Source organism: Natrix helvetica (assembly GCF_964273705.1).
Source record: "Natrix helvetica genome assembly, chromosome: 5".
In the NCBI taxonomy this organism is placed as follows: Eukaryota; Metazoa; Chordata; class Lepidosauria; order Squamata; family Natricidae; genus Natrix; species Natrix helvetica.
In genome coordinates, this window is record NC_138551.1 from 154042628 (window position 1) to 154069961 (window position 27334).

Below are 27334 nucleotides of genomic sequence, written 5' to 3' on the forward strand. Positions count from 1 at the left end.
ACAACGGCTGCCCAGAAGCACCGCGTCCAGAGCTGAATAATGGGGCATGGGGCAGAGCGGAGGGCGAGGGTGGCAGGGCCACCTGCTCCCACCTTCCCCAGCCAGCGCCAGCTCCAGGCAGCCCAACCCAAGGCGGGAGCTGCAGCCCCTGGCATCAACCGGATGGACGGCAGCCTGGCTGACGTTGGATGGAGCTGGGGTGGGGCCCAGAGCGGCCTCCCTGCCTCTGCTCGCCCCCCCCCCCCCCCCCCGTTCCTAGACATCCTTCGGGTTGTAACACAGCAGGTTCAACTGGAGGTTTTCGTCCCAGTGCCGGAGCAGCACAAACAGCTGCTGAGCCGCCGTCTTGAGGGCCGGCAGGTTTCGCCCTTCCGGGATGTCCTGCTCTCCCAGCCACCGGCTGGCCTTGGCGGCCACCAGCTCCCACTCGGTGAAGTAGCAGGCCGAGCTGTGCTCCAGCCACGCCAAGGCCACTGCCGTGGCCCACAGCATCCCCTCCGGCTCGGCTCGCTGCTGGAGCTCAACGTCGACCAGCCACGCCTGGAGTTCGGAGGTCTCGGTCTCCGAGCCTCGGCCACTGTCCGGCGGCGATGGGGCGTCCTCTGGGGTAGAGAAGTTCTGGATGGTGATGGAGGGAGGAGACAGGCTGGCCTGGGCCTTGGGGGCCGGGGGGGAGGCTTCTGCTGGTCCACGCAGGGTGGCCTCCCCCACCCCTTCAGCCTCTTGTTGGAGGGGTCTCCCTGGAGCCCCAGCCTCTCCTGCGCTCTTGGCCTCTCCCGGACCTTCCGCTTTCCTGGAGCTGCTGGAAGGGCTGAGGTCCAGGCGGTGGCAGGCGAAGGGCGAGGTCCACCTGAGCTTCTCCAGGGGGACGTGGATGGCCTCGGAGAAGGCCTTGTTCAAGAGGAAGGAGCCAGAGGCCAGCTGGAGAGACACCTGAGGAGAAAGGCGGAGGAGAGGGCCTCAGTGAAAGAGTTTAGTCTTTCATCTCTTCAGATGCTGTGGACTTTCCAAAGCACACAGGGCAGGAAGAGCTGAGAAGCGGCCCCTCAAGGGCAGCCAGCTTTTCCTCAGCCAGCCCAGCCAGAAGGTCCCACAGCATCTGTCTCTTGCTCTGGTTCTCTCCCCGCCTCCAGCGGGGACACCACAACCTTCTCACCTGTTCTTGGGACGTGAAGAAGCCCACCTGAGATTTGGAGAAGGGGTATGGATTCTCTTCGGGAGGGACTCACCTGACGGCCGAGGCCGGCCCCCAACAGCAGACGCTCGGAGGCAAATTAAGGTTGCTCAAGGCCCCCCCCCAATGGAGACCTGACAGAGAACTAGGTTTCTACAAACTAGGATGGAAGCATTGGCCATCGGACTCTGGATAAGGCAGGGCAGTGAAATGGTCCACCCGCAAGGCACTTTTGCATGCGCTGTTAAGGGCTGGGGTCTCCAAACTCGGCCCCTTTAAGACATGTGGACTTCAACTCCCAGCATGGCTGGCTGAGGAATTCTGGGAGTTGAAGTCCTTAAAGTCCTTAAAGGGGCCGAGTTTGGAGACCCCAGCCCTTAAGGTGTGAACTGCCGTATCCGATTTGAACCTGGTTTGTAGCTTGTTTTGGTTCAGATCCTGGTCCTGGGAATGGAACCGAAATACATTTCCTCCACCTTCCTGCTTAGATGGAGAGAGAGTTTGGAGGAAAATAAAATCTTCCAACTTCCTCAAAACTAAATTTCCCAGGCAGCCCCAGTCGTCCGTCCAACCGTCCGTCCGTCCCCCCCCTCCTGCCCACCAGTGCTCACCAGTGGCAGATAATCGACATTTTCATTTTCCGAACTGAGCTCATTGCTCTTGGCAGGAAACTTCCGCATGAAGCCTCGGGCAGCCTTAGTCAGGAGCCTGGCCTTGTTAAACTTCAGCCTGGAGGAAGAAGGAACCGAGGCAGAAAAAGAAGCAATCACACGGCCAGACCTATCCCCCCCACCCCCCTGGCCCCCATCCCCACCCCCACACACACCCAGGGTGTCTTTTTAAAAGGAAAACATTTCACCTTCTAAGAAAACAAAAGTCAAAATTGGTTATTTGTTCTCACTGCTAGGAAATCCCCCCTGTGTTCTAGGTTGGGTCTTTTCTACATTAGTTTCCATTCATTGCTTGATCTGAGTTCCAATTGTGGCGATCACAGAACGTGCAAAATATTTTAAGTTTAAAATATTCATATTTAAAACATGGGGAATGTAATCTTCAGAAGATTCAGAGAGAGGGATAATAAACCCTGTTTATTGCTAGGAATCTAGTAACAATGCCAAATTTTAATTTTCAATTTCACTTTTAATTTTATTTGATTTCTAGACCGCCCCCTCTCCCCGAAGGGACTCGGGGCGGTGTACAGGCACCACATTAAAAACCATACACATTAAAATAAATACCATTAAAATCAAATTAAACCTTAACCCCTGTACAAATTGGTAAAAATTAAAACTCAGCCTAAAACCAACCCATAGAATTTAAAAATGCAGACTGAGGTGGGTAAGCTGGGATTAGGCCAGGCCGGCTAAATTGAACAGGTGGGTTTTAAGCTTCTTACGGAAGGAGCGGAGGTCTGTAGTTGTTCTAATATCAGGGGGAAGGTCATTCCAGAGGGTCGGGCCCATCACAGAGAAGGCCCTTCCCCTGGGCGTCGCCCGCTGGCATAGCCTAGTGGACGGCACCCGGAGGAGTCCCTCTCTGTGCGAGCGGATCGGCGGAAGGGATGTATGGGGCAGGATACGATCCCGCAGATAACTAGGTCCTGTGCCATGGAGCGCTTTAAAGATGATAATCAGCACCTTGAAATGCACCCGAAAAGCCACAGGTAGCCAGGGCAGCCCGCGCAGGAGAGGTGTTACATGGGAGTACCTAGCGACTCCCGAAACTGCCCACGCGGCCGCATTCTGAACCAACTGCAGCCTTCGGGTGCATCTCAAGGGGAGCCCCATGTAGAGAGCGTTACAGTAGTCCAGCCGGGACGTCACAAGCGTATGGGTGACTGTGCGGAGGGCAAATCCCTGACAATTTCCTTAAAAGTCTGCATATTTTCTTCTCTTCTTGTGTGAGTAAACAGCCACCACCCTCGGGGAGAAAAAGCGAATTTTACCTGGCACCGAAGAAGTTTTCGATGGGCTTTTGAGAGGAAACGGGTGGGCTGCGTGGTGACCCTGTAAAGACAAGTGGACGTTAGCAATGGCCTATGGTATAAATTAGAGTAGGGGGTCTCCAAATTTGGCAGCTTTAAGACTTGTTGACCACCCCTCATAGGAAGCTGCTGCCAATCAAAGAGAAGGAGCCTGAGCTGAGCAGACCAAAGGAATAAATAATGCTTTCCCCCCCCTCCCTCTCTCCTACCGTCTGGAAAACTCTGGCGATTCCCTCCTGCGGGGAAAAGTGAGGCAGAAGGAGAGGAAATATTCTCTTCTGCGCCTGCAGAATGGGGGGAAAAAAGTGGCCCTGGATCAGAAGGACCCTGAAGCAGCAAATCCTGTTCAGGCATTGTACGCCTTGGTGCACAGCATCACCCGGAGTAAAATTGGTCAGCTGGGGAAGGTGATGCAATCCTGGAGCCAATTTTAAGTTCAGAAACCTTTTCTTCAAACGGTTTGTTGCAGGAGGAAAATTAAAGAAACGACAAGAGGGGAAGCTCCACGGGGGCTTTTGGGGGGGGGCTTTTTTTCTGGCAGCCAAGTAGAGGGGCTGCTGAGCACTGGATGGGTTGCTCTCTCTCGGGATAAACAAAGAAACAGGGTGTGTGTGTGTGTGTGGATGGATTTTCAAGGCAGGGGGCCTCCGTTTAAGGACCAGGGGATCTGCTTGTTAGGACGTCAGAGTTGCACAGGTAGCCCTTATGACTTATGACCGAGCAGGATGGGAAAAGAGCTCCAGGGAAAATCTTACTTGGGTTTGGCAACCCACGGTCTCCGCCGCCGCCGCCGTGAATCCGACCCCAGCTAGCCGAGAGTCCCCGGTGTCGTCGGCTCTCGGACTCGGAGCTCCGTTGGCTGGAGGGCTTCATCAGCAGACCTCAACAAAAGACGGGGGAGGGGAGGGGAGGTCCATCTTAAAAGGGCCTCAGAGGACCCTGTTTTAACTCAAGGAAATACTTTGGAGCGATGAACAAGGGATAGCGATCTGGCCCAAGAAAAAAAGGGCCTCGAAAATCCTTGATTTATGACCAGGATTTCCAAGCAGTTGTTAAGTGAGTCACACCTGGTTTTACAATCTTTGATGGACCATGCTGTCTGGGGAATGCTGGGAGTTGAAGTCTGCTCACCTTTAAGGGCCCGGGATTGAGAAACACTATCTGGGTTTTGGATGCCGACGCAGGTACCTGCCCAAGGGCTTTTGAGCCTCACCTGTGTTGGGATATTTCACGAGGGTTGGCAAATAGTTGTTGCTGCTCAGGTCGACCGGCACAAACGTCGTGAATTTGCTGATCACGTTGCAGGATTTGCTGGTGTGCACAGCATTGGCTTGGTACTTCCGCCCAGAGCCTGTAGACGGAGGGAGCAAAGACATCAGACAAATTGCGTGTTAGCTGGGATTCAGCTAATCTCCGGACGTCTTTCTTTCTTTCTCCCATCATTTGTGCTGCTGAAAAATATGGAAAATGCATGCTTTTTAAAAAAATCCTTTTCCTGCCCATCATGGAGCCAGGGAACTTAGGACCCCAGACCCATTTACAGACTGGAGTTCCCTGCTTTGCATTAAACATCCAGGAGCAGCGTGGGATTCGCCTTGTGGATGTACAAAGACCAATTTAGTCTTGTTCCAATTCCGGGCGAGAAAGAAATCTGCCTTTTTCTGGAGAAAACAACCTGTCAGAAAATATATATAAATATATTTAGGGCAGTCCCAAGGCCTCCCTGAGAGAGAAAGGGGCAGCTGGGAAATCAGTGGAAGAAGGCCAGGGCTGCCCAAGTACCGTGCTCAATCTCAAATTCCCTCTCGGCCAGCTGCTCAAAGTCCTGGACGATGGACTTGGCAGCCAAGTGGTGGAAAGTCTCATTCCAGATGTCTTCTTCTTCCTCCTCCTCCTCCCGGCTCTTGTCTCCTCGGCTTTGGAAGAGGGGGCCGAGGTCGAAGGTTATCTCCCACTTGACCGGCTGCCCATTCTGGAGCCCCTTCACCAGGGCCTTGCAGAGCGACCTCCGAGACCCCCTCCAGCCACCACCGGCGGAGGAGCCTGGTTCCAAATCGGGAAGGTCCCAATCCGAGGTGGACTCTGTTTCAAAGTTGAAGGAAGGATGCTGGGCAGAGTCTGCAAGAAACGTCAGAGAGATGATTCCCCCTGTGATGGGACTCCATACGTCACGTGGGGCCATCTGGGCAGGGGGTCCTTGTCCCACTCCGGAGAGCCTTACAAGAGGAAACATTCCCTAAAGCAGCCCCAGGTGGGTCTGGTCCTTCCTGGTCCACACCAATCCCCCCCGCCCCGCCCCCCCCACAAATTCTCATACCTCTGCAAGAAACTTGGAAGGAAAATCTGCAGGATGAGAACTTGGGGGAAAAGTGCAGGGCTGTTGCACACGACACGAAGAATAGCTCAACCTGTGGGATTCTGACTTTGCAAAGGGTTCCCTACCTCTGCGTGTGGTGTGGATGCGTCCACCCCCAAAGCCACCCAACGCAAGAGGCCTTGTTGGGCCACCCAGGTCTACAAGCCAACATCCAAAGGAGAGGGAGCCTCCTAGAGTCAATGCAAGCCCCCCCTTGCAGCTTACCCAGCTCTCCGGGGCTCCGGCTGTCCACATACGAAAGGGAGCTGGGGTCCTGGGACCCGGATCCTGCCCCTGCCCCTGCCTGCGTGGGGCCCCCGTGCAGCTGCCGCAGGTCCTGGAGCAGAGAGGGCCTCCGTGGGCCGGCACCTCGGGTCTTCTTGGTGGTTGGGGTGGGGCCAGCTGTGAGGGGCTGATCAGAGGGAGACGCTCGAGGGAGGAGGAGGAGGAGGAGGAGACACGAAGGCCCCCCCTCCCTCCCCCCCACACACGTGTGACTCGGGATGCAGCCATCCAAGTCAGTACAAGGAGCCATCGGCTTGAAAGGCTTCGTTTAGTGACTGCTCAAAGGAATTACTGAAAAAAAAGGTTGCTAAGTGAGCTTTGCCCCATCTCACCACCGTACTTGCTACAATTATTAAGTGAGCCCCTGTTCAGTCAGCAACCCGGTCATTAAGTGAATCTGGCTCTTCTCCATGGACTTAGTTCGTCAGGAGGTCGCCAAAGGGGGCACTGTGACCGTCATAAATATGAGTTAGCTGCCAAACGCACGAACTTTGGTCGCGTTGCCATGGCGATGCTTCGTGGCCCTAAGTCACTTTTTTTCAGTGCCGTGTTGTAACTTCGAACGGTCATTAAATGAATGGACATAAGTTGACTCCCTCTATCCTCGACTTATGACCATTTCTGGAAAGGAGTCCAGTTGGGTCGCAAGTAAGGGGCCAGAGCCCTTTTTTTCCCCCGTGGGGCTGCCTGGGACCCAGGAGGGAAGAGGGAAGGCGGAGAACAGGAGGGCAGAGGGTCTCCTGCTTGGGAAGCGGGCTGGACTAGATGACCTCCAAGGCCCCTTCCTTGGATCGCTCAACAGAGCCGGCTCTTGTGCCTCAGCTGTCCTGGCAGGAACGCAACAGGCTGGCAGTGGGTTTTGTGCTGCAGAGACTCACAGGCAGCTTTACATTCCTTGAGGGTCTCCTTGGGCACCGGGGGGGGATTTAACAAGGGGATCGCCCTGAAGCCCAGGCGCAGGAGGAGCCCGCCTCTGCGGAAGCCAGCATCGATCTAACCATCATCCCCTCAAAGCCCTTCAGTCTCCTGCCAATCAAGCCAGCATCGATCTAACCATCATCCCCTCGAAGCCCTTCAGTCTCCTGCCAATCAAGCCAGCATCGATCTAACCATCATCCCCTCGAAGCCCTTCAGTCTCCTGCCAATCAAGCCAGCATCGATCTAACCATCATCCCCTCGAAGCCCTTCAGTCTCCTGCCAATCAAGCCAGCATCGATCTAACCATCATCCCCTCGAAGCCCTTCAGTCTCCTGCCAATCAAGCCAGCATCGATCTAACCATCATCCCCTCGAAGCCCTTCAGTCTCCTGCCAATCAAGCCAGCATCGATCTAACCATCATCCCCTCGAAGCCCTTCAGTCTCCTGCCAATCAAGCCAGCATCGATCTAACCATCATCCCCTCGAAGCCCTTCAGTCTCCCGCCAATCTTGGCCCGTGGAGCCCCTCCGAGGGTCTGCTCTAAGGCCTCTTCACCAGCCTGGGTGACCAATCCACCTTGGGTTGCTATGGAAACCTTTGCTCTCTGGAGCCAGCGGAGGCAGCTGGGTTGCCGGGGGGGGGAGGGGGGGGCACTGCCACCTGCCTGCCAGTCCTAGAGATGGCATCGATCCCTCTCACGCCCGGCACATCCTGAGGAGGCCCAGAGGTGGGATTTTTTCTTCCTTTGCAAGCGTCTCTTTTTCTGCCTTGTTTTGCTTTCTCTGGCAATTCCCTAAAAAGGGGGAGGGGGGGTTGCAATGGGCTGGGAGTGGCTGCTGGGTCTCTGCTGCTCTCTGGTCTCTACCAAATTCCCCCAAGGCTGTTTTCCCATTTGGGAAAAGATGTGTGTGTGTGTGATTGTCCGATCAAACACACACACATACCACAGGTACAGATTCTACACACCCACCCTGGGGACACTTCCTCCTGCAGAAGAATTGCCCCAACCTTTGGGCGTCCATGAAAAGAACAATGGAATTGTCACTGTGTTTTTTGTTTGCCAGCTGTGCTTAAACTCTAGTTGGAAGGGACCTTGGAGGTCTTCTAGTCCCACCCCCTGCTCAGCCAGAAGACCCTCGAGCCTTCTGGACAAACTGCTGGCCCGTCTCTCCTTCAACACATCCACTGATGGAGAAGCCGCCACTTCTGCAGGCCAGGTTCATCCTTCTGCCCGTCGAGAAATCCCTCCTTCCTTTGACTATGGGTCTCGGAATACAGAAGGACCGAGTTGGAAGGGACCTGCTGGGAGGTCTTCTAGTCCAGCCCCCTGTGAATTTGCCCTAAGCAACCACCTCAAAGCCTCCGCCATCCTCACCTGAAGCTCCACCTGCCAAGACTGAGCTTCTGAAGCGATCCGGCTGAGCTCCTGCAGGTGGGCTTTCCGCAGAGGATTTGAGCCCTGGACGGAGCTGGAGTCACTGGCCGTGGGGAGCTTCTGTGGGGGCTCCCGGTGGGCAATCTGATTGGTACTGTAGGCCCTCCGCTGGGAGGAGGTCACGGGGTCAATGCCTGAGAAAACAACCAGCATCAAATAATCGGTTGGCTTTAGGCATCGGGAGAGGCTCGCTAACCCTGGGCAGGGAAAGGGGTTGGTTTGGGAGCCCTGGAAGAGCAGGAGGCCCCAGCATGCAAAGATAATAGAAGTTGCACTCCGGATGTTTATACCAACATGCTTCTCTTCTCCCTAAAAGCTGCCCAAAGGATCCACATTCTTATCTCCCCACAGTCCAATGTTCTCCCGTTTACCAAAAAGGAAAACAAAATCTGCAAAGCAAAGGAATAAATTGGTAAAAAAGACGATCGGTGGCTGAATCCTCCCAAACCCACCTGAATCTACATCCGATTCGCTTCCCATCTCCCCACTGCTCCTCTCCGAAGGAAATCCACTTTCGGGATCCTTGGTAACCTCCCAGTTCTCCAGCCCTCCTCCTCCTCCTTCTTCTTGGGAGTGGAAGAAAACGGAACTTCCCGATTCTTGCGAATGCAGCATCCTGTACCGGCGTCTCTTGTTCTGGGGAAGAGAAGGTCAGGCTGGCATGCATTCGTGGCTTCCAGGCCGGTGGCTCAGTGGCAGAGTGCCAGGTCTCTGGCTAACACTTTAGGAAGCCGACTGAGCCACTGGAAACCATGGTAGGACAACTCTTTACCTTCTAGATCTAGGGACGCTGATAAACCATGATGGTCTCCTCTACCTATGAGGAAACCCAAGCATTGACGTATTCTCTCCTCCCAGAAGACCCCCGATGGTTTTTTATTGGTCAATGATCTCCTATCAAAGATCTTTGGTTTTTGGCTTCAATACAGGAAGTCCTTGACTTACAACCATTCATTTAGTGACTGTCCAAAGTCACAACAATCCTGGAAGAAGTGACACGAGCGTTCAGTGCGGCTTCTTTCGTGCGTTGTGTGTCAAGGAACCGTGATGGAAACTGAAGCTCAATCAACCCCAGATGACCGAGCACGGACCTCAGGGCCAGCACGGACCTCAGTCGGCCACGGCCACTCACCAGCCGGGGGTTGGAGACATAGAGGGACGTGTCGCACACAATGCTGTAGGCCACCAGGCGGTCCCCTGGGAAAAGGCAGCTGGCGTTGACTGGCGAAATCAAGACTTCTGTCGTTTCGGGAAAGACCCAGTCGACGGAGACGTCGCTCACCACCGGTGCCATGGCTGCCTTCAGAGACCTGATCATCTAAAGACAAAGGCGTTTTCAGCTCAGAACGGGGGTCACCTGGATCGCTGCCCTTAAAACGCAGAGTCCTGAGTGCAGTAAACCCCAAACAAAACCCATCTCTTCTGACCGGTCTGCAGGGAAGGCCACTGCATAAGGCCACGTCTGGAATCCGGCATCCAGTTTTGGTCCCCCCCATGTAAAAAAGACGTGGAGACTCTGGAAAGAGTGCAGAGAAGAGCAAGCAAGAGGATGAGGGGACTGGAGGCTAAAACATCCGATGAACGGTTGCAGGAACTGGGTACGCCTAGTCTAGTGAAAAGGAGATCCAGGAGCAACAGGACAGCACCCTTCCAATATCTGAGGGTCTTCCACAAAGAAGAAGTGGGGGGGTCCACCTGTTCTTCAAAGCCCCTGAAGGCAGGACAAGAAGCCACGGGTGGAAACTCATCCTGGAGAGGAATTTCCTGCCTCCAGAAATTGCAGGTGCTCCATCCAACACTGGAGGTTTTTAAGAAGAGTCTGGACTGACCCATTTGCCCAGGATGGCATAAGGCCTCCTGCTTGAGCAGGGAGCTGGACTAGAAGACCTCCAAGGGCCCTCCCAACTCTGCAATTCTGTTGCATTACTTTTACTAGAACGATACAAGCGACAGAATTCCACAAGGCTGAGGGCATTCTCCCCTCCTCTATTATCTTCCTGAGAAGGTTTACGCCTGAGACACTGAGGACAATGGGATGCCCCCAGAGGTTTCGGATGCCTGACGGGCTTTGTGGCAGGTCTCCGAACAGGAACGCGGCCCTTCTAAAAAAGAGGCACCTTTCTAACCCCCTCCTTCCTGCTTTTGTAGACCTGAGCCGTTGCCCTCTTCCAGCTATAGATTTCCCCCCTCCCTTCGCTAATGACGGCTGTGACAAAACTCATAAACACCTCCTGCGCAAAGAGCTGGCATTTTCTGACCTTCAACCACACCAAGAGGTCAATTGATGCCATCTCTCTCTCTCTCTCCTGATGCCAGGCTTTTATCTCACAGATTCGGCAACTGAGAAAGAACCACATATCATTATTGGAGGTGGGGGTCCTTTCATTCTCCCACCGCCTTCCTTTTGCAGAAGGGGAAATGGATTTGTAGCAAGAGAGACTCTGGAAGAGCGTCTGTCATAGTCCTCGGGGTGGTTAGGTTTTTATCCGGCAAGCATTTCAGCTCTCACTGATTGATCAAAGTAATCTACTGCGGAGTAATCCCAGGCTCCTTCCCCTCTCTTAGCCCAGGCCGCCTTACGGGGTCCTTGTGGTGGGGTGAAAAGGAGGGGAAAGTCCTTTCCTTTGCTGCCTTGGGGCCATGGAGATCAGGCAGGTTATGAAAGGGAGGAATAAACAGGATTCAATTTGCCTTCCGTTGCTTTGGAGGATCCGACCAGCGCCTCTTCTCTGGGGCAGCCCCCCACCCCCAATGTTGGAAGGTGCCATCATGTCCACCCTGGTCCTTCTCTCCATTAGGCTGACCATACTCAGTTCCTGCAACTCTTCTTCACACGTTTTATGAAGCCCTCTAATCATCTTTTTCTTTCTCTTTCTCTCTCTCTTTCTCTCTCTCTTTCTTTCTCTTTATTTCCTCTCTCTCCCTTTCCTTTCCTCTCTTATCCCCTCCTCTCTTCTGCTTTCCTTTCCTTCCTCTTCCTTCCTCCTCGTCCTGTTTGATAGGAACTGAATCAAATTAACCTTCATCCTTGGGGTTGAAACAGGAAGCCGTTCCTTTAAAAAAGAAGTCAGATGGAAGGGGGGTGATGGAAGTGGGACTTTCCCCCCCTGTAGGGCCTCTCAACTGCAGCACCCACCTTTGGCTGCACCCGCTCCCCCTCGGCCAGGAATTCGGCCCTTCCTTTGGTTACGGCAGCCAGGCCCTTCAGCACCCTCCGGCAGGCGTTCTTACCGAGGCCGAGAGTGTAGCACCTGCAGCAGAAAGAGGGGAGAGGAGCAGGTGGGCAAGGAGAAGCGGGGATTAAGGGGGACCGGAGGGATGCCTGTCAGCGATGCCACTCTGGGGGAAACTCTGGCTGGTTTTTCTGCAAACTTTAGCCACAGATTCAACAGGAGAATCTTTGCTGGAAAAAAACGAAGCAACTTTCCCCAAAGGCTCCTGTGCTTCGTTGTCTTTATGGGCTTTGGGGTCAACCCTCTTCCCTTTCCTCAGCACCTCCTCCAGCACCCGTCCGGCAACCAGGTGAGCCCCTCTTGTGGCCGGGACTCCCCCGGCCCACCTGGTGGAGGAGGCGTGGCTGCGCAGGAGCTCCAGGACTTTGCCGGTGTTGGCCCCCGCCCCGTCCGTCAGCAGGAAAAGCAGGCGGGGGTGGCCCCGGTGGATCGGCTGCCGGATGACCCACTTCAGAGGGGGCAGGATGTTGGCGCTGCCCATGTCTGCTCGAATCTTCTTGATGCTCTCGCAGGCCCCCACCAGGTTCTCCTGCAGGAGAGGCAGAGAAAGGCCTCTGGGCACACTGAGGAAGGGGCCTTGGGCCAACCTGTTGCCCTCTGGTCCGACTGGCGAGGGCGGAGGGAGGGAAGGAGGAATGGGCCTGGATGGAGAAGACTAGGACAGAGTGAGGCTCCCCCCCCCCCTCACCAGGAGGAAGACTGCAGAGGGGGCTCAAATTACAACCGCTTTATTTAGTCGCCCTTTGAAGTCTCAGTGGCCCTGAGAAAAGGGACCCGGGGGGGGGGGCGTGTTCCTCCCGATGACCGTTTCAGCTCCCGATGGTCACAGGGTCAACATTCAGAGGCTTGGTGAGTGGGTCATATTTATGACGGTTGCCATGTCACACAATCCCCTCTGAAAAGCCCAGTCCATGAGGAAGCCAGATTCACTTAAGAACCATGTGACACACTTAAGAACTGCAGTGACTGACTTAATGACTGTGGCAAGAAAGATCATAAAATGGATCAAAACTCACTGAACTGTGTCCTGACCGAGGCTTCTTCCCGAGAGCCTGAAGCCAACTCCTGGTCCCGACAAAAACCCCTTTTGTTAATTTCCTGTGAATTCTGCTCCTTCACCTCCAGCAAAGTCTTTCCAGGGAGGATTTACAGACCTTCTCTGGCTTGGAGAGCTGCCAGGCCGACATCTGCAGAGCTTGGCCAGAAGTCTCGGAGAGTCACTAACCAATGAAGGGAACTAATGGCCTCCTGCAAACTCCCCTCCCCTGTCGCTCCTCTTTTGTTTCCCTCTGGGAGGGGCCATTCATCCTCCACCTGTGGCCTTACTCCCAAGTCCACCCCTGTTCTTTAGCTGTTTGTCTGGCCACTCTGCCCATGCGCACACTGGGAACAGGCTCCAGCTGTTCCTCTGCCTCCCTGATGTCTGACTCTGAAGCATGCTGACAGCTCCACTGGCCACTGGCGGGTCACAACAAACTATCTTGCTTAGCAACATAAATTTTGGGCCTGATTGGGGTCATACGTCAAGGACTTCCTGCATTTCAAAAAGGGAGCAGAGTCTTCCCCCAAATCAGCTGCCACGTAGGGGCTGAGGCTCTGTCCACCCAAGAGGCTGAGGCTCTGATGCTCCCCAAATCAGCCCATTTTGAGGCCTGCCCTCTGTGTCGAAGCCTCAGCTGACCCAGGAAGCGCCCTCCCCATTCTCAGTTAACCAGCCGAGGTTAAAGCAGCCCTGGCATCAGCCCAGCGGTCAGAAGAGAGGACTGCAAAGATGCCTCCCTTTACCTCCGAGTAGGCCTGGCTGGCAGGGAAGACGGCCTTGAAGGTGGACCCGAAGCCAATGACGTTGAAGAGGCAACCTGGCACCAGGCTCTTCAGGACGACCACCAGGGCCTCCTGCCAAAGCAAGGGAGAGGCATGGTCAGGCAGGGCTCCTGATGGTGGATCCCAGGCTTTCCAGGCTTCAGGAAACGGAGAGCCAAGGGGTGCCCAGTCCCAGCAGGGAGTGAAAGGGCCCGCTGTTCATGGAGGGCACTGATGACGTTCCCTAGTTTGGTGAGGAAACGTCTGCAAAAAAACCAGCCAAGCTCGGAGAGCACCTAGGACCCCACAGCTCTCCTCCTCCTCCTCCTCCTCCTCCTCCTCCTCCTCCTCCTCCTCCTCCTCTCCACAAACCCCACTCTCTTCTCACACTGATGATGTTCCCTATTTGGGCCATGAAACGTCTGCAAGGAAACCACCAAGCTCAGAGAGCACCCAGGGCCCCTCCCCGGAGCCCTTCTCCTCCCCCTCCTCCTCCCCCTCCCCCTGCAGCCTTTGGCATCGGTGACTTTCAAAGCTGGATTAATGAATGGTGAGTCATCTCTTGAGAAGCGCCGCAAGGTTTTGGCGCAGGCAGCTTCCTAGCTCAGGGAAGGCAGACCTGGCAGGGAAGGTGGGGGGGGCACCCATTTCTTCCTGCCCATGCCATTGGGCGCTTTACATTCCAGGCATGCCATGAAATCGTGTCGTTTGGAGGGCTTGTAGTTGCTGGCTTTTTTTGTTTCTTCCTTTCCTATCCCCATTGTACAGTCTGCACACTACAGAGGCTGTGTGTGTGTCTGACTCTCCTTTGGACTGCAGTGCCTGAAGATGGGTGGAATTCAACTCATACAATTTCGCAGCCACAATCCCTTTCCCTCCAATGTCTCCACTCTGGAGAGCGGGATGGCAGAGGGGAAAAAACCACCGTGGCTGGATGGGGAATTCTGGGAGTTGAAGTCCACCGATCTTCAGCCTGTTGAGGTTGTGCAGCACTGTTTCTAAAGTCTAAAGGGTGTTTTGTACCACATTTTGTGTTGCAGGAGGCTTTCTCACCCCATGAACTTAATAAAATGGGACACCCCCCCCTCTCTCTCTGTGCCTCCAAGCCCTCCTTCACAGAACTCCCTTCCATCCAGCCCCCCCCCCCCCCCGCAGCCTAAGCATCCTACCTTCACCCGAGCGATGTTGATGCCAGCCATACTTCGGCTGCGGTCCACCAGGAATATGAATTCTCCCTGGGTCATCCGGAGATTTGGCTGCACCGTTTTCAGATCCGGGCAGAAGTTCAACATGATCACCGGGTGGTGAGGGATGTCCTTGTGAAGCCTCTTGCGGATAATTTCGGTCTGAAAGGACCAAGGATGAGAAATTAAAAGGCCCCTTTGAAACTCTTCTGGCTGCCCGCCTTTCGGGGGAAATTCGTGGATGGAAAAATTCCCTGGGGCTGATTAGAGGGTGGGCCAAAGACAGACGGACAGATGGACAGGCAGACAAGAGAGCCAGAGGGCAGTAGAGGGGGCGGAGGGGGGGCTGGGCAGAATCGGACAATTGCAAACGGGTGGCCGGCAGAGACATTCCCAGGTTGCACAGATCTGAAGCAAAGTCCCAAAGGTGCTTTTTTGGAAGAGGCAACTGGACTTTCTTGTTTATCTTTGAAGACATTTCACTTCTCATCCAAGAAGCTTCTTCAGCTCCATAGACTTTCAGCCCTAATCGGGATGGATTGTCTGTAAAGCTGGCTGCCCCCCCCCCCCCACTGGTTGTCCAAGATGCACGTCTGAATGGATGGTCCCACTTTAAGTAGGGGATGAAGAGCTGTGGACTTCTGTAACCCCCCCTTAAAGGAATAGAAAGGGGGTCTTTCCCCCCCCCATGTCCCTCCTTTGCCAAAACCCCTCCCCGTGCCCACCTTTTTCTCGGGGCTGGGGTCCTTCTTGGTGCCTCTGATGAAATCGCTCCGCCCACTCAGGTGCTGCTCGTACTGGGCGGGGGCCATGTCCCCCTCCTCTGTCAGGACATGGGGCATGTGGGGCTCTGGGGAACAAGGGGAGGGGGAGGGGAAACAATCGGACAATCAAAGGAGGGACCCACAAAACTCTCCAGAACTCTGCAGCTTTTTCCCACTGACTCCTTTTGAAGGCCAAAGCTCCGCCCCTTTTAAAACAAGCCACGGTGTTTGGCTCTGCTTTGGAAAGCTGCGATTTGCAACAAGCCCAACAATCACAACACACACACACGCACATACCCAGAGATCAAATGTAAACAGGGATTGACAGGGAGGGTTCTCAGAAAACAGTAAACCTTGCTTATAACCTGGAATCCTAAGGTTGGAAGGGACCCCTGGAGGTCTTCCAGTCCAACCGAAGCGGAAAAGCTTATAGTACCCTCTGGTCAAACGGCTGTCCAGTCTCTTCTTGAAAACCTCCAGCGATGGAAAAGCCACAACTTGAAGTGTGCCGTGTTTCTCTTCTTCCCCAACAAAGGAAAGGACCCCTCGCCCACCCGCCCACCCACACACCCACCCTGCGGGCAAAGGAACCGAAGAGTCTTCCCACCTACCGCTTGGGTGGATCAGGACCTCCACCGGGCGGTCGAAGGTGTGCTTGTTGGCCAGGGTGATGGTGATGCTCCTGGCTGACCTGGCCGAAGGGTCGGCATCCGCTCGGATCTCGTGCGTGGGGCTCTCTACTCCTGTTTTGGGAGGGGGGCGTAGAGGAGGGGTCTCAGAGGGCATCTGTGAGAAAATAGCTCAAGACGGCCACCCGGCCTCCACTTCAACCGGCTCATATTTATGACGGTCGCAATGTCTCAGGGTTACGGGATCCCCTTTTGCCACCTTCTGGCAAACAAGACCAATGGGGAAGCCTGATTCACTTAATGACCGTGTTCCTAACTTAACAGCTGCAGTGATTCCCTTAACTATAGCAAGAAAGGTCGCAAAATGGGGCAAAATTCACTTAGCAGCTGTCTCGCTTCACCATGGAAATGTTGGACTCAGTTGCAGTCGTAAGTCAAGGCCCACCCATATATTTTTATTCCCACGTTAAAAGGCCATGTTAAAAGGTCATTTTTGTGACCAAGAGGCAGTCTATAGGATTCCGACTCGATCTCGGGATGGATCCGTCTCCATTAAACGTGTTTAGCAAAACTGCGTCCCTCCGCGCGATGGAGGGCAGATCCGGTTAACATCTCCCACCCGCCTCTAATGTGCAAATTAATGGCAGCCTCTCCCTTGCGCCCTTGACAGCAAACTCCTGTCAAACTTCCCCCGAGGACTGGCTGTAAATATCCTCTTGCATCTCTTCGAGAGGCTTCGGCGGTGTTTTTAATTACATTTATCCCTTTGATTCCCGTGGCCGTCCCAGCCTGGCCCTGCCCTCACTTCCTCGCTCAGGGGGAAACCTCAGATTAAAATCCCTGGGACTCAGCAACGGGGACCTTTCACCCATTTGGTCCCATGCCCCCCCCCCCCCACAGGTTCCCTTCCTTGTTCAATTGAGCTTATATTTACGGCTGGTCCTCGGCCTAGGGCCAAAACTGAGCCCCAAATCCATGTTGCCGAGCGAGACATTTCTTCAGTGGGTTTTGCTCCGTTTTGTGACCTTTCTTGCCACAAACACCACAAGTGTTAAAACAGTCCCACGGTTGTGAACCCGGCTTCCTCTCAAAAGGAAATCACGTGACCCATAAAGACAAGGCCAATGCCAGGCTTCCGAATTGTGATCATGTGACCGTGGGGTGTGGGAAATGGTCATTAAGTCCCTTCTTTCAGTGCCTTCGTTACTAAATGAAGTGTGGTAATTCACGGACTCCTTTATGAGGTCTGGCCATTTCAGCACCTTGGAGAGCTCTCCCTTCCATGAGGATGGGCAGATCTTAACTTTGAGGGCAGTGGGTCATCTTCTGGGACACTCGTTGGTTGACCACAGGGTGGACAGGCTGCTGGACAAGAGGGGCCATGGCTCCCATCCACCAGGCATGGCTTAGGTCCAATTGGCCTTTCCGTGGCCAACTGACCAGCCCAAATAATTGGCTTTAACCGGTACCAGAGATTCTGGATGCCCAGAAGAGGTTTTTCCTGCCTCTTAGCTCCATCTCCACCTTCTCCTTTGATACCCCAGCTGACCTGCCAATAAACACGGCCCTCGGATCTCCAGGGAGAAGCTGAAGTCGTACTCCGCAGGGTTGGTGATCTCGGCTTCCAGGTGATGTGCCAGGCAGAATTTCCCTGCTTGTTCTGGAGAAAGGGCTCCACTGCTGTGCCTGTCCCTGGTGAGGAGAAGACGGCTTGTCAGAATATATATATACGTGGAGGAGGAGGAGGAGGAGGAGGAGGAGGAGGAGGAGGAGGAGGAGGGAGGAGGAGGGAGGAGGAGGAGGAAGGAGGAGGACTTTAGGTTCCTGGGTGCTCTCTGAGCTGGGTGGTTTCCTTGCAGACTTTTCATGACCCAACTAGGGAACATCATCAGTGCTAGCAAGGAGTGGGGACTTGTACATAAACAAAGAGCAAACCCCAGTAACCTCCTAGCACGGATTACGTTCCCTAGTTGGGTCATGAAACATCTGCAAGGAAGCCACCCAGCTCAGAGAGCACCAAGGGCCCCACAATCAAAGGGAGCTTTTGAGCCGGGCATATTAAACTTAGCTGAAACACGACGTTCAAAGCTGAAACCACCCATTTTTCAGCCCTTCCAAGGTGCTCTTCTTAAAAGGTCGGTATCTTAATAACTTGACATTTTTCCCCTATTCTGCTGCTAGCGCATTAAAAATGTTCCCCGTGTTGTTTTATTTCTACAAATAAAAGCCCAGCGTTTGGGATCTCCCCGTCCTGGTCTTTTTTAATTTAACAGGCACTTTCCCCATTATGAAAGCCTCCCCCAAGTGGGTTTGATGAACTGCTGCTTACCCAAGATTATTTTCCTGCTCAGGGCATTATTAGATTTTTTCTAGGAAAAGGTCAGCTGCAACTGCAATCTGACTCAAGAAAAGGCCTTTTTTGTTGGGTCTTTCCCTGCCTTAACCCAGGAGACTAAAATCCATGAGGATCTCAACTCAGATCTCTCCTTTCAGAGCAAACTCTGGCAGAAGAGACTCCCGCTGCTTACCAGGGGAGGTGGTGCCCAGAGAGGCTGCTGGTCAGATGGGAGGCTTTCTGGGGCACTCTGGGGGTACAGACGGCTGGAAGGAGGACCCTGACGGCCCCAGTGGGGAGGGTCTGAAGCTCCGAGGAAGTGCTGATGCAGATGGAGATGTTCACTTGAGGGGGAACGATGCCCACGCTGGCCACAAAGACCACTCTCTCCAGGTCTTCATCCAGAACGACGTGGCCTACAGGAAAGGAAATCTCTGCTTAGCAGGCCACATCTACGTTTTATTGAAGGCTTCCAAGGAGACGCCAGGACCTTCCTTTCTAAGGCAGATGTGTGGACTTCAACTCCCAGAATTCCCCAGCCAGCATGGAATTCTGGGAGTTGAAGTCCAGAAGTCTTGAAAGTGGCCGTGTTTGAAGACCCCTGTTCTAAGGGAACAGCTTTAGTTTGCTCCCTCCTGGAGCCTTGAAGGTTCAAGACACATAGAATATCAGAGCCTGGATATTACTGCGGTTACCCCTTCGCCCCCTCCCCTCCTCTCTCACCCTCCTCATCCGGGGGTCTCCCATCGCTGAAGCCGCTCTCCTCGATTCTCGCCTTGTCTTTGATCTGCACCGTTACCACCCGCTCAGCGATCACTGCTTCGAAGCCCACCACAGCTGTGTATTCGTCCAGGGGGTAGACAAACAAGCCTGGGGAGGGAAGGCGGTTTTTCAGCGGGTGAATCCTCCCTGCGGCTGGAATGAAACCTCCCCGAGTGAGAGAGAAAACTCCCAGAAGAATCAGCCCCACTCGGGACGATCCCTTGGCCACACCTGCTTTGGCAGCCCCAGGGTGAAACAGGGAAGCCCAAGGGGTGTCTTGGCTGGCACCCTCCAAACACAGGTAGTCCTTGAGTTAGGACCACCATTGAGGCCAGCATTTCCATTGCTAAGCAAGGCAGGTGCTATTGTGCCTGAATTATGAGCATTTTTGACATGATTAAACAATGGAAGCAATGACTTTGCTTGTTGGAAGCTGGCTGGGAAGGTCACATATGGCGATTACATGACCCCAGAACGCTGCAACCGTCATAAGTACAAGTCAGTTGCCAAGCGCCCGATTTCCAATCACGTGATTGTAAGGATGCTGCCACGGTTGAAAGTGTGAGGACCCGTTATAAGTCACTTTTTGAGCTTCAAAGGGTCACCAGCCGAGAACTCTCCGTAACTCCTCAGAGCCTGAGGGGCTGCCCCTTCTCATCCCCTCGTAATCCAGGAACAGCACAGAAGAAAGGGACTCGGGGAGAGGCAGCCATACTGACCTTCAAAAGGATGGTCCTCGGAGTTGCGGTAGGACAGGCAGGCGGTCATTCCAAAGGCGTAGCCACTGACGCACGAGGTGATCTCCGAGGCGGCCAGAGGGAGGACAGTGCTGGTCGTCCGGTTGACCAAGCCCGGCATCCTGGCGGCCCTCTTAGGATCCCAGCAGAAAAGGACCAGGGCTCTGTCCCTCTCCTCTGAAATACAAATATCGCATCCGCCCGTCCGTCCGTCCGTCCACCTGCCAGGCCACTGCAGGGACTGCTTGGTGGACGTAGGAAAAGTCCCGGGTGGAAGTTCAGAGGCTGTTTGACATTTGGGTGATTCCCAGGCCACGCAGCTGTCCAGCCCCCCCCCCCCCCTGAATCTGCTCTGCAGTTCTCCCATTTTTCCCAAGAGTTTGAGGATCGGTTTCGGAGTTCTCCTGGGGGGCTTTTGACCAGTGGGCTGCGACTGGCTTCTCTAGGGATCAAATTCTTCATCTGGCTATTGTGAATATTTTCCTTCATCCTCCTTGAGCGCCTTTATGGCGGCAATCTGCCACTGTTTGTGGGGCCTTTCATGCTGCTGAAACTGCAACACAACTCTTGGGGGGGGGCTGCAACAAGGGGGGGGGAGCTGAGACAGATGCAGCTGTCCTTGGATAGAAAGCAGAGCTGGGCTCTGCCCGTGGTGGGCTGGATATTTGCACCCCCTGCCTCAAATTATCTGCCCCTGGCTGCCTTTATGCTCCGGAGCACCAATAAACAGCCAAGGGGGAGGCTTGGAGATCCAGGCAGATCCCACAAGTGACCACCGGCCCTGTGGCCGGTCAAGGGCAGCTCTAGACAGATGCGCCAAGGGATCCGTCCCACTCTCTTCATCTTCCATCTCCTTTTGGTGAGGACGAGTGATTCATTGCCCAACAGTCTCGCTTCCTTGCAGGGTAATAAATCAAGGGCTTAAGTCTTCCCAGTTGGAAGGAAGGAAGGAAGGGGGGTGGGTCACAGACAGGCTCAGTGTCAGCAGGAAAGGTGGCAGAGAGAAAGGGAAGGTGTTGGGGGGGCAGGGGGCGTTTGCACACATTCCCAGGGTGGGCCAAAGTGAAGCCACCTCCAAGGGAAGTGGCTTTCTCATTTCCTTGGGTTCTAGGATCTCTGAACAGCCCCCCTTGCCAAACACACTGAAGTTTCCTTCAAACTGGGCTGTTTTCCCACACGTCTCACTCTCTCTCTCTCTCTCTGGGGGTGACCCTCAACACTGACCTCCATGTTTGTGGTAGAGAGGGTTGGGCTCCTTTCCTTTCCTTCTTTCCTTTCCTTCTTTCCTTTCCTTCTTTCCTTTCCTTCTTTCCTTTCCTTCTTTCCTTTCCTTCTTTCCTCTCCTTTCCTTTCCTTTCCTTTCCTTTCCTTTCCTTCTTTCCTTTCCTTCTTTCCTCTCCTTTCCTTCCCTTCCCCTCCCCTCCCCTCCCCCCCTCTCTCTCTTTCTTTCTTTCTTTCTTTCTTTCTTTCTTTCTTTTTCTTTCTTTCTGTCCCTTTCTGGGAAAGTGGACCAGTGGATCATTTAATTTGGAAGAGTTTAAGAAAACTGAAGCGATGGAGGGAGGAGCTAAATGGAGCCTCCCCTTTCAGGGACTGTGTACCACCAAAAGCTTAGATTGAATTAAGAGCAGTTCCTGGGACCTAATGTTGGAAGCCGAGAGAGTTTTAATCAGTGATGATGGCTGGATCTTTGCAGCCGTCCCTCGCCAATCGTCCTCCTCTCTCGGCTTAGCCCTGGGCAGAAGGGGTGCCCCAGAAGGGACCTGGGCAGCCTGGCCGTGCCTGCCGAGTGTGCTTGTCGCTGGGCTCATTAATTCGGATTAAGAGCAGCTGCAAGATTCAGTTCGCCACTGAATGACAGGATCAGGGGTTTTACGCAGCGACTGTGGCCCCAGCGAGGTCGACCGGAAGCAGGGAAGGAGGTGGGATGTCCCAGGCAGAGAAGTGTCCTTAAACGAGTCGAGTCTCCTCAGTGGGAATCCTCACCCTCCATTTTAAGGGGGGCTTCAGACAACCATGTTTGCTGTTTCCCTCAAAACAAGGGGCTTTTCCGGGGAACGGCTTAGTACAGGTAGTCCTCGACTTACAACAGTTCATTTAATGACCGTTCAAAGTTACAACACCACTGAAAAAAAGTGACTGATGACCAGTTTTCATACTTACGACCAGGGTTGCATCCCCACCGTCATATGATAAAAACTCTTAGCAATTGACTCGTATTTATAATTGTCACAGTGTCCCGGGGTCACGTGATCCACTTTTGCGACCGTCTGACCATCCATGGGGGAAGCCGGGTTCACTTCACAACCGCGTGACTAACTTAACAACGGCAGCAACGGCAGCCATTCGCTTAACAGCTGTGGCCAGAATGGTTGTGAAATGGGCTGATTTAACAAAACCGATTTAGTGAATGTCTCACTTAGGAGCAGAACGCTTGGGCTCCACTGGTTGTAAGTCGAGGACTACCTGCCTTCCAACCGAAGTGGCTTTTTGCAGAAGATGCCATGGCGGTGCGCTAATTGCGCCTGGTGTGGTGTCCGTGTGCTCTGCCTGGCAAAATAAGGACTAGGAATCCACGATTCCCCTTCCGATATGGAATAAGAGGCAATCTTATTTATCTCTCAAGTGGATCCATATTTATAGGCCACTCGACTAGCAATCGGAGGTGAGATATTGTGAGCCCACGAAGAGAATCCCGGAGTAATTGCTACCTGTGGCTTTCTCTGGGGTAAAGACACATTTGCTCCCTTCTGCAAAGCTTCCCTGGGCTGCCGAGCCCACCCCAAACACAGGAGCCCCACGGAGGAGCCCCACGGAGGGGAGAAGTGCCTTAGCAGGGACACACGTCCGGCAGGAGAAGGCAAGAGAGCTGCTTCCCAAAGAGGCTCCTGAAGGAAGGGGGGAGGGGGGAAACACCTGCCACGTCCAGGCTGGCCATCACCCTGCACTGTCGCCCCCCCCCCCCGCAGCAGAAGCCCCCGCCCTCCACAAAGGGGTCAGGTGGGGGGGGGGGATAAGAGGGATCTTGAACGGGTCAGGCAACAGGTTATAAAATGCCGGTGGAAACGTGTGAAGGCAGGACCCCCGCAACTGTGGGGGGCTTCGGGTGAAAACGGGACTCGGGTGCAAAAGACAAGGAGGAAGCTGCTCTCTTGGGGGGCGTAGACCCCCCCCTACTCAAAGAGGAGTTCACGGGAGAAGAGGGGGCCGCTCCTGGGTTCAACAGAAGCCCCCCCTTCTTCTCTCCGGAGATGAGGAGGTGGGCGATCTTCAGGTCCCTCGCAGCCCCTCCCCCCCGTGCAGCCCATGTCCCCCATCCCCGCCCTTCCCACGGGACAGCAGCCGTCCAAAACGCTGCATTCGTTCTCTTCGCTTCCAGGTTGCAGCCGTTGTTTGCAAACACCCTTTACACACGAAGAGCCACAACTGCAGCTGTGGGGAAAGGGGGGGGGGATGTTGTGTCTGAAAACAGCAGAGACCTGGAGCTGAACAGGGGGGGGGGGGGACGCAGGTGGCTCTTTCCCTTTCTATCTCTCTCTGCCTCCCTCTTTCTCTCCCATCTTTTCTCTCTTTCTCTCTTTCTCTTTTTTCCTCTCCCTTTTAAATCAAGGCTGGGAGTCGCAGGCAGTGTGGCATTTCCCTCCCCTCGCCCCCTCCATATTGCCCCAGACTCAGCGCGGGGCGCCAGAAAAAAACCGGAGACTTTTGGGGGCCAGGAGAAAGTCCCCGCACAGAGGCAGCCGGGGGACCGGAGGGGGCAGCCGGCAGACGGGACGGAAAAACAACCCGGGAGCGAAAGTCGCGACGGCTTTTCTTTTGGGGCTGGGGGCTGCTCCTACCTGGGCGGTCGGGGGTCCCGGGACGGCTGCCCGCCGGGAGCGCGGCCGTCTCCGACGGTTCTCCTGAAGGCAGCAGGCGAAGGCAACAGGTGGGCCGGCGGGATCCGGCGTGGGGCTGGCCGGGGGGCTCCGTCTCCACTTGCCTGCAGCTCCTCTTCCCTTCGAGCGAGCAGGAGAGCGCGGGGGCTCGGCTGGCCGTCGGAAAGGACAGGCGCGCACGCACACACAGGCGGGCGGGCAGGCAGGAAGAACAGGCGGCGGGCGCAAAGCGGGTCGCAGCCGCGCGAGGAGGACTCCCCCGCATCCACCTCCGCCTGCCTCGGCCAGCGTCACCTGCCCGCCGCTCTCCTCCGTTGGGGGCCAACAGACACTTGCCTGTCCGTCAGCCTTCGCATTTGACGGGAGCCAATTCCTCCGTCCAAGTCCCCTCTAGTCTGGATCCCTCCCTGCTTCCCTTTGCCGGCTGGCGGGGAGGCCTCCTGAGACAGGAAGGGTCAGCCTTGCGATTGAAGGACGACAAAGAAAGACGGAGACGTTGGACAGGACATGTGGAGGTCCTTGGCACTCAGCCCGGCTCCTGCTCATTCAGGGAGATCACGCTTGGACATGACACCAACAAGGGGGGGGGGGGAAACCCAGCTCCAACTTTGGTGTCACGCTCCTTCCCGTCACCTTCAAGGCTGGATTCCTGTTCCCATCATCCCCAACCGTGCTGACACTTTGCCACGGTGGTGGGAGAGGTGGTGGGAGAGGATGGAACCTGGGGTCTCCTCTGAGGGTGGATGAACTGTGAGTTGGCCCTGTTGAATTCTATCCTTAAACGAACATTCATTTAAGAGAGTATAAACTTTCATTTAGTTCTTCCAGCAGTCTAGAAACGATGGGTTTTACGACAAAAGTTTCAACTCTGTAAATCACAGTTTAGTAGTTTCTGATTCTTTTTATGTAGGGGGCTTTTTCTTAACCTTGAGCACTGATGGGTGAACTTCAACTCCCAGAATTCCCCAGCCGGCTGTTGGCTAGAAGAGACCCATTTGAGGCCTCTCTGGCTTCCCAGCTCAACTGAGCTCCTGACAGCAATTCCACCTTCAGTCATTCTTCTGATAATAGAGGAAGGCAAAGCTTAGCTCATCAATTACCGAACATAATTAAACATTGGCGGTTTGAGTGGTGTGAGGTACGTACATAACCCAGCTTAGCAAAAGCTGCTTAAACTATCATTGGCAGGGTCCCTGCATTGTTGGTTTAATTGCAGTTTGCCAGATAACGGTGGCTTTCTCCTTTTGACAGGAGAGCCTGCCCTCTGCATTAACCGAAGCATAAACAACCTCATAAATCAGTCTGAGGGTGTTTGGGAGACAGCCACCCTGTTCGTTCTTTAAGTGGAAACGTAACGAGGTTCTCGTTATTATCCCGATCTATTTCTCCAGCCATCTGGCCAACCTCCTCCAGGGCGAACGCCAGGGAAGGAAGACACCTCCGAGATTTAAATGCCAGAAAAGAAGGTTATTTGAAGAATAATCGCACCCCAAGAGGAGAACAAGCAGTGTTTTTCAGCCTTGGCAACTTTTAAGATGGGAGGACTCCCAACCCTCGGAGTGCTGAGCCCTGCCCAGATTGAGGACCCTTGAGGGTCCCAGGTGCCCTCTGAGCTTGGCGGTTTCCTTTTCATGACCCAACTTAGATAACATCATCAGTGCTAGTGATCACCTCACCTGGTTTGGGTAAGGAAACACCTGCAAGGAAACTGCCAAGCTCAAAGAGCACCCGGGGCCCCTCAGGTGAGCCCTGAGCTACAAATGTCCATTCTCCTTTATTGGAACCTAGTTAGTTCAGTGTTGGAGGACAGCCTCCGGGGTTAGTTTTTCAGTGGCTGGGCTGGCCAACTCCGAAGCCCAAGTCCAGATTAAGGGTGTACCCCATCCGCCTGACGCCCAGTGTGCCTAAATGTCTAAATTCAAGGGGTCTTTAACGTTTGGCCGGAGGAATTGAGCAAACGCAGGAAAGGGTGTGTGAATGAAGTCGGATCCAGGCGGTTGTCAGAAAACAAGCAAGCGGGTTTCCCGGCCATTGAGCAAGAATTTCACCCGGTTTAAGGTGCATCTCAGCAGACACACCATTTCCCCTTTGCCCGCTCTGATTAGGCTTGCTGCAGCTGTTTCCCAGCGCCTGTGCGTGGTTCAGCACCCACACCGACTCGGCTGCCCGTTGCCATGGCAAAAGCCATGATGTCACCCTGGGAAATCAAGACGATGATGAGACGGCAGGACCCCGAAGTTGACCCCGGCCCAAAGCGGTCAGCATGGGAGAAGAGGGGGCAGGTGAGAGGGAAGGGAGGATGTGGCTAAGCCCTGGGGAAAGGGGCAGGGAGGTGATGCAGAGCAGCCCTGCCATGATGCCACCCTTCCGAGCAGCAAATTCCCGTCATTAGAGATGCCACCAGTGCCATCCAGGCTGGAAGGGGGGGGGGCAGAGGACCAGATAGAAAAATGCCTTTTGCATGACGATGCCCGCTGGACTCAGCCACGGAAGGGAGGAAACCCAGAGGATTGGCTGAGTACCCTCACCCAGCCGTGGGCCACCCAGTAGTCCATCACCAAGCAATCCCTGGCAAACCTGCACAGATCACTGCGGGTGGGGTTTTTTCTCCCTTGAGGAGCAACTCACGAGCCCACACCTGGAGCCGAGATCAAGCCGTCATCCGTGCAAGACCTTGAGAGATTTTCTGGTTCATGGGCTCTGATGCAAATGGGTTGGTTTATTTATGTATTAGATTGATATGCTGCCCAGTTCGTTGCCTGTTGAGTGACTGGTAGTCCTTGACTTACGACCATTCGGTTTGTGACCATTCAAAGTTGCAACAGCACCGAAAAATGTGACTTAGGAGCCTTTTTCACACGACCATTTCAGCATCCTTGTGGCCACACAATCAAAATTTGGGTGCTTGGCAACTGACTCATATTTATGACGGCCGTAGCCCCCTTCTGTGACCTTCTGACGAGCAAAGTCAAGGGGGGAGCAGGATTCACTCCACACAACCAGGTTGCTAACCGAACAACTGCAGGGATTCACTTAAGGCAGCAAGCAAGCAAGCAAGGTGGCAGCACGGGACAAAACCAAATGTCTCGCTTAGCGACAGAAATGGCCTCAATTGTGGTTGTAACTCGAGGACTACCTAAATTGCCAATAATTGGCCACACAGGTGAATTTCAGCCTGCCCACCACTGGTGAAATTCTGTGGGCGTGGCATGGCTTGGTAGGCGTGGCAGGGGAAGGATAATGCAAAATCCCCATTCCCTCCCCACTCTGGGGCCAGCCAAAGGCGGCATTTGCAGCTTCTCCCAACTACTCAAAATTTTGGATACGGGTTCTCTAGAACCTGCTGGATTTCAGCCCTGCTGCGCTTCCCCCCCCCCCCGCCCCTCAGAGATGTTCTGAGTTCAAGTCTTCCCAGAGGGTGGCTTGCAAGAGGCAGCCCTGGTCAAGGGTGGGGGGGGCTCTTTATGCGCCCACATAATTGCAGAGCCAACATGGGGAGGGGGATTTAGCTGCAGCCGGCAGGGGCTCTGGGTCTTTCTTGCAAAGGAGCTTTGCAGGCGGACGGAGAAAAAGACCTCCATAGACCCCCGACTGGCCGTTGCAACGGCGGGCAGAGCAGCCCCACCCGGGAAAAATCCGGGTCTCCTTCGAGGAGACGCATGGAGAAAAGCATTAAAATTTGCGGGGATTGCGCATGCGCCCCGCCCCGCTTGCAGAACGTTGGAAACGAGAGGGGGGGAGGAAGAAAGGGGGCGGGGCGGATCTAAGGGTTTCCGGAACGTCCGACGCGGCGTCGCCGCGTCCCGCCCGGAACCCTTTCTGCGGCGCACGCGGGGCGGCCCGCCCCTTTCTGCGGC

At 54.5% G+C, this 27334-nt stretch overlaps 1 protein-coding gene across 1 annotated transcript; it reads right to left on the reverse strand.

The window, feature by feature from the left end:
* On the reverse strand, positions 1-23877 carry VWA5B1 (von Willebrand factor A domain containing 5B1). Its single transcript, XM_081954182.1, has 22 exons — positions 23439-23877; positions 19582-19776; positions 18824-18970; positions 18294-18516; positions 17315-17457; positions 15748-15879; positions 15098-15222; positions 14358-14534; positions 13171-13281; positions 11712-11914; positions 11289-11403; positions 9285-9470; positions 8605-8788; positions 8093-8286; positions 5740-6061; positions 4941-5276; positions 4372-4509; positions 3914-4039; positions 3368-3442; positions 3120-3180; positions 1786-1903; positions 1-933 (listed from the first exon to the last, which is right to left on the reverse strand). The coding sequence occupies exons 1-22, from the start codon at positions 23740-23742 to the stop codon at positions 256-258; spliced, it is 4293 nt and encodes a 1430-aa protein (XP_081810308.1). The 5' UTR covers positions 23743-23877; the 3' UTR covers positions 1-255.
* Between the last annotated feature and the right edge of the window lie 3457 nt (positions 23878-27334).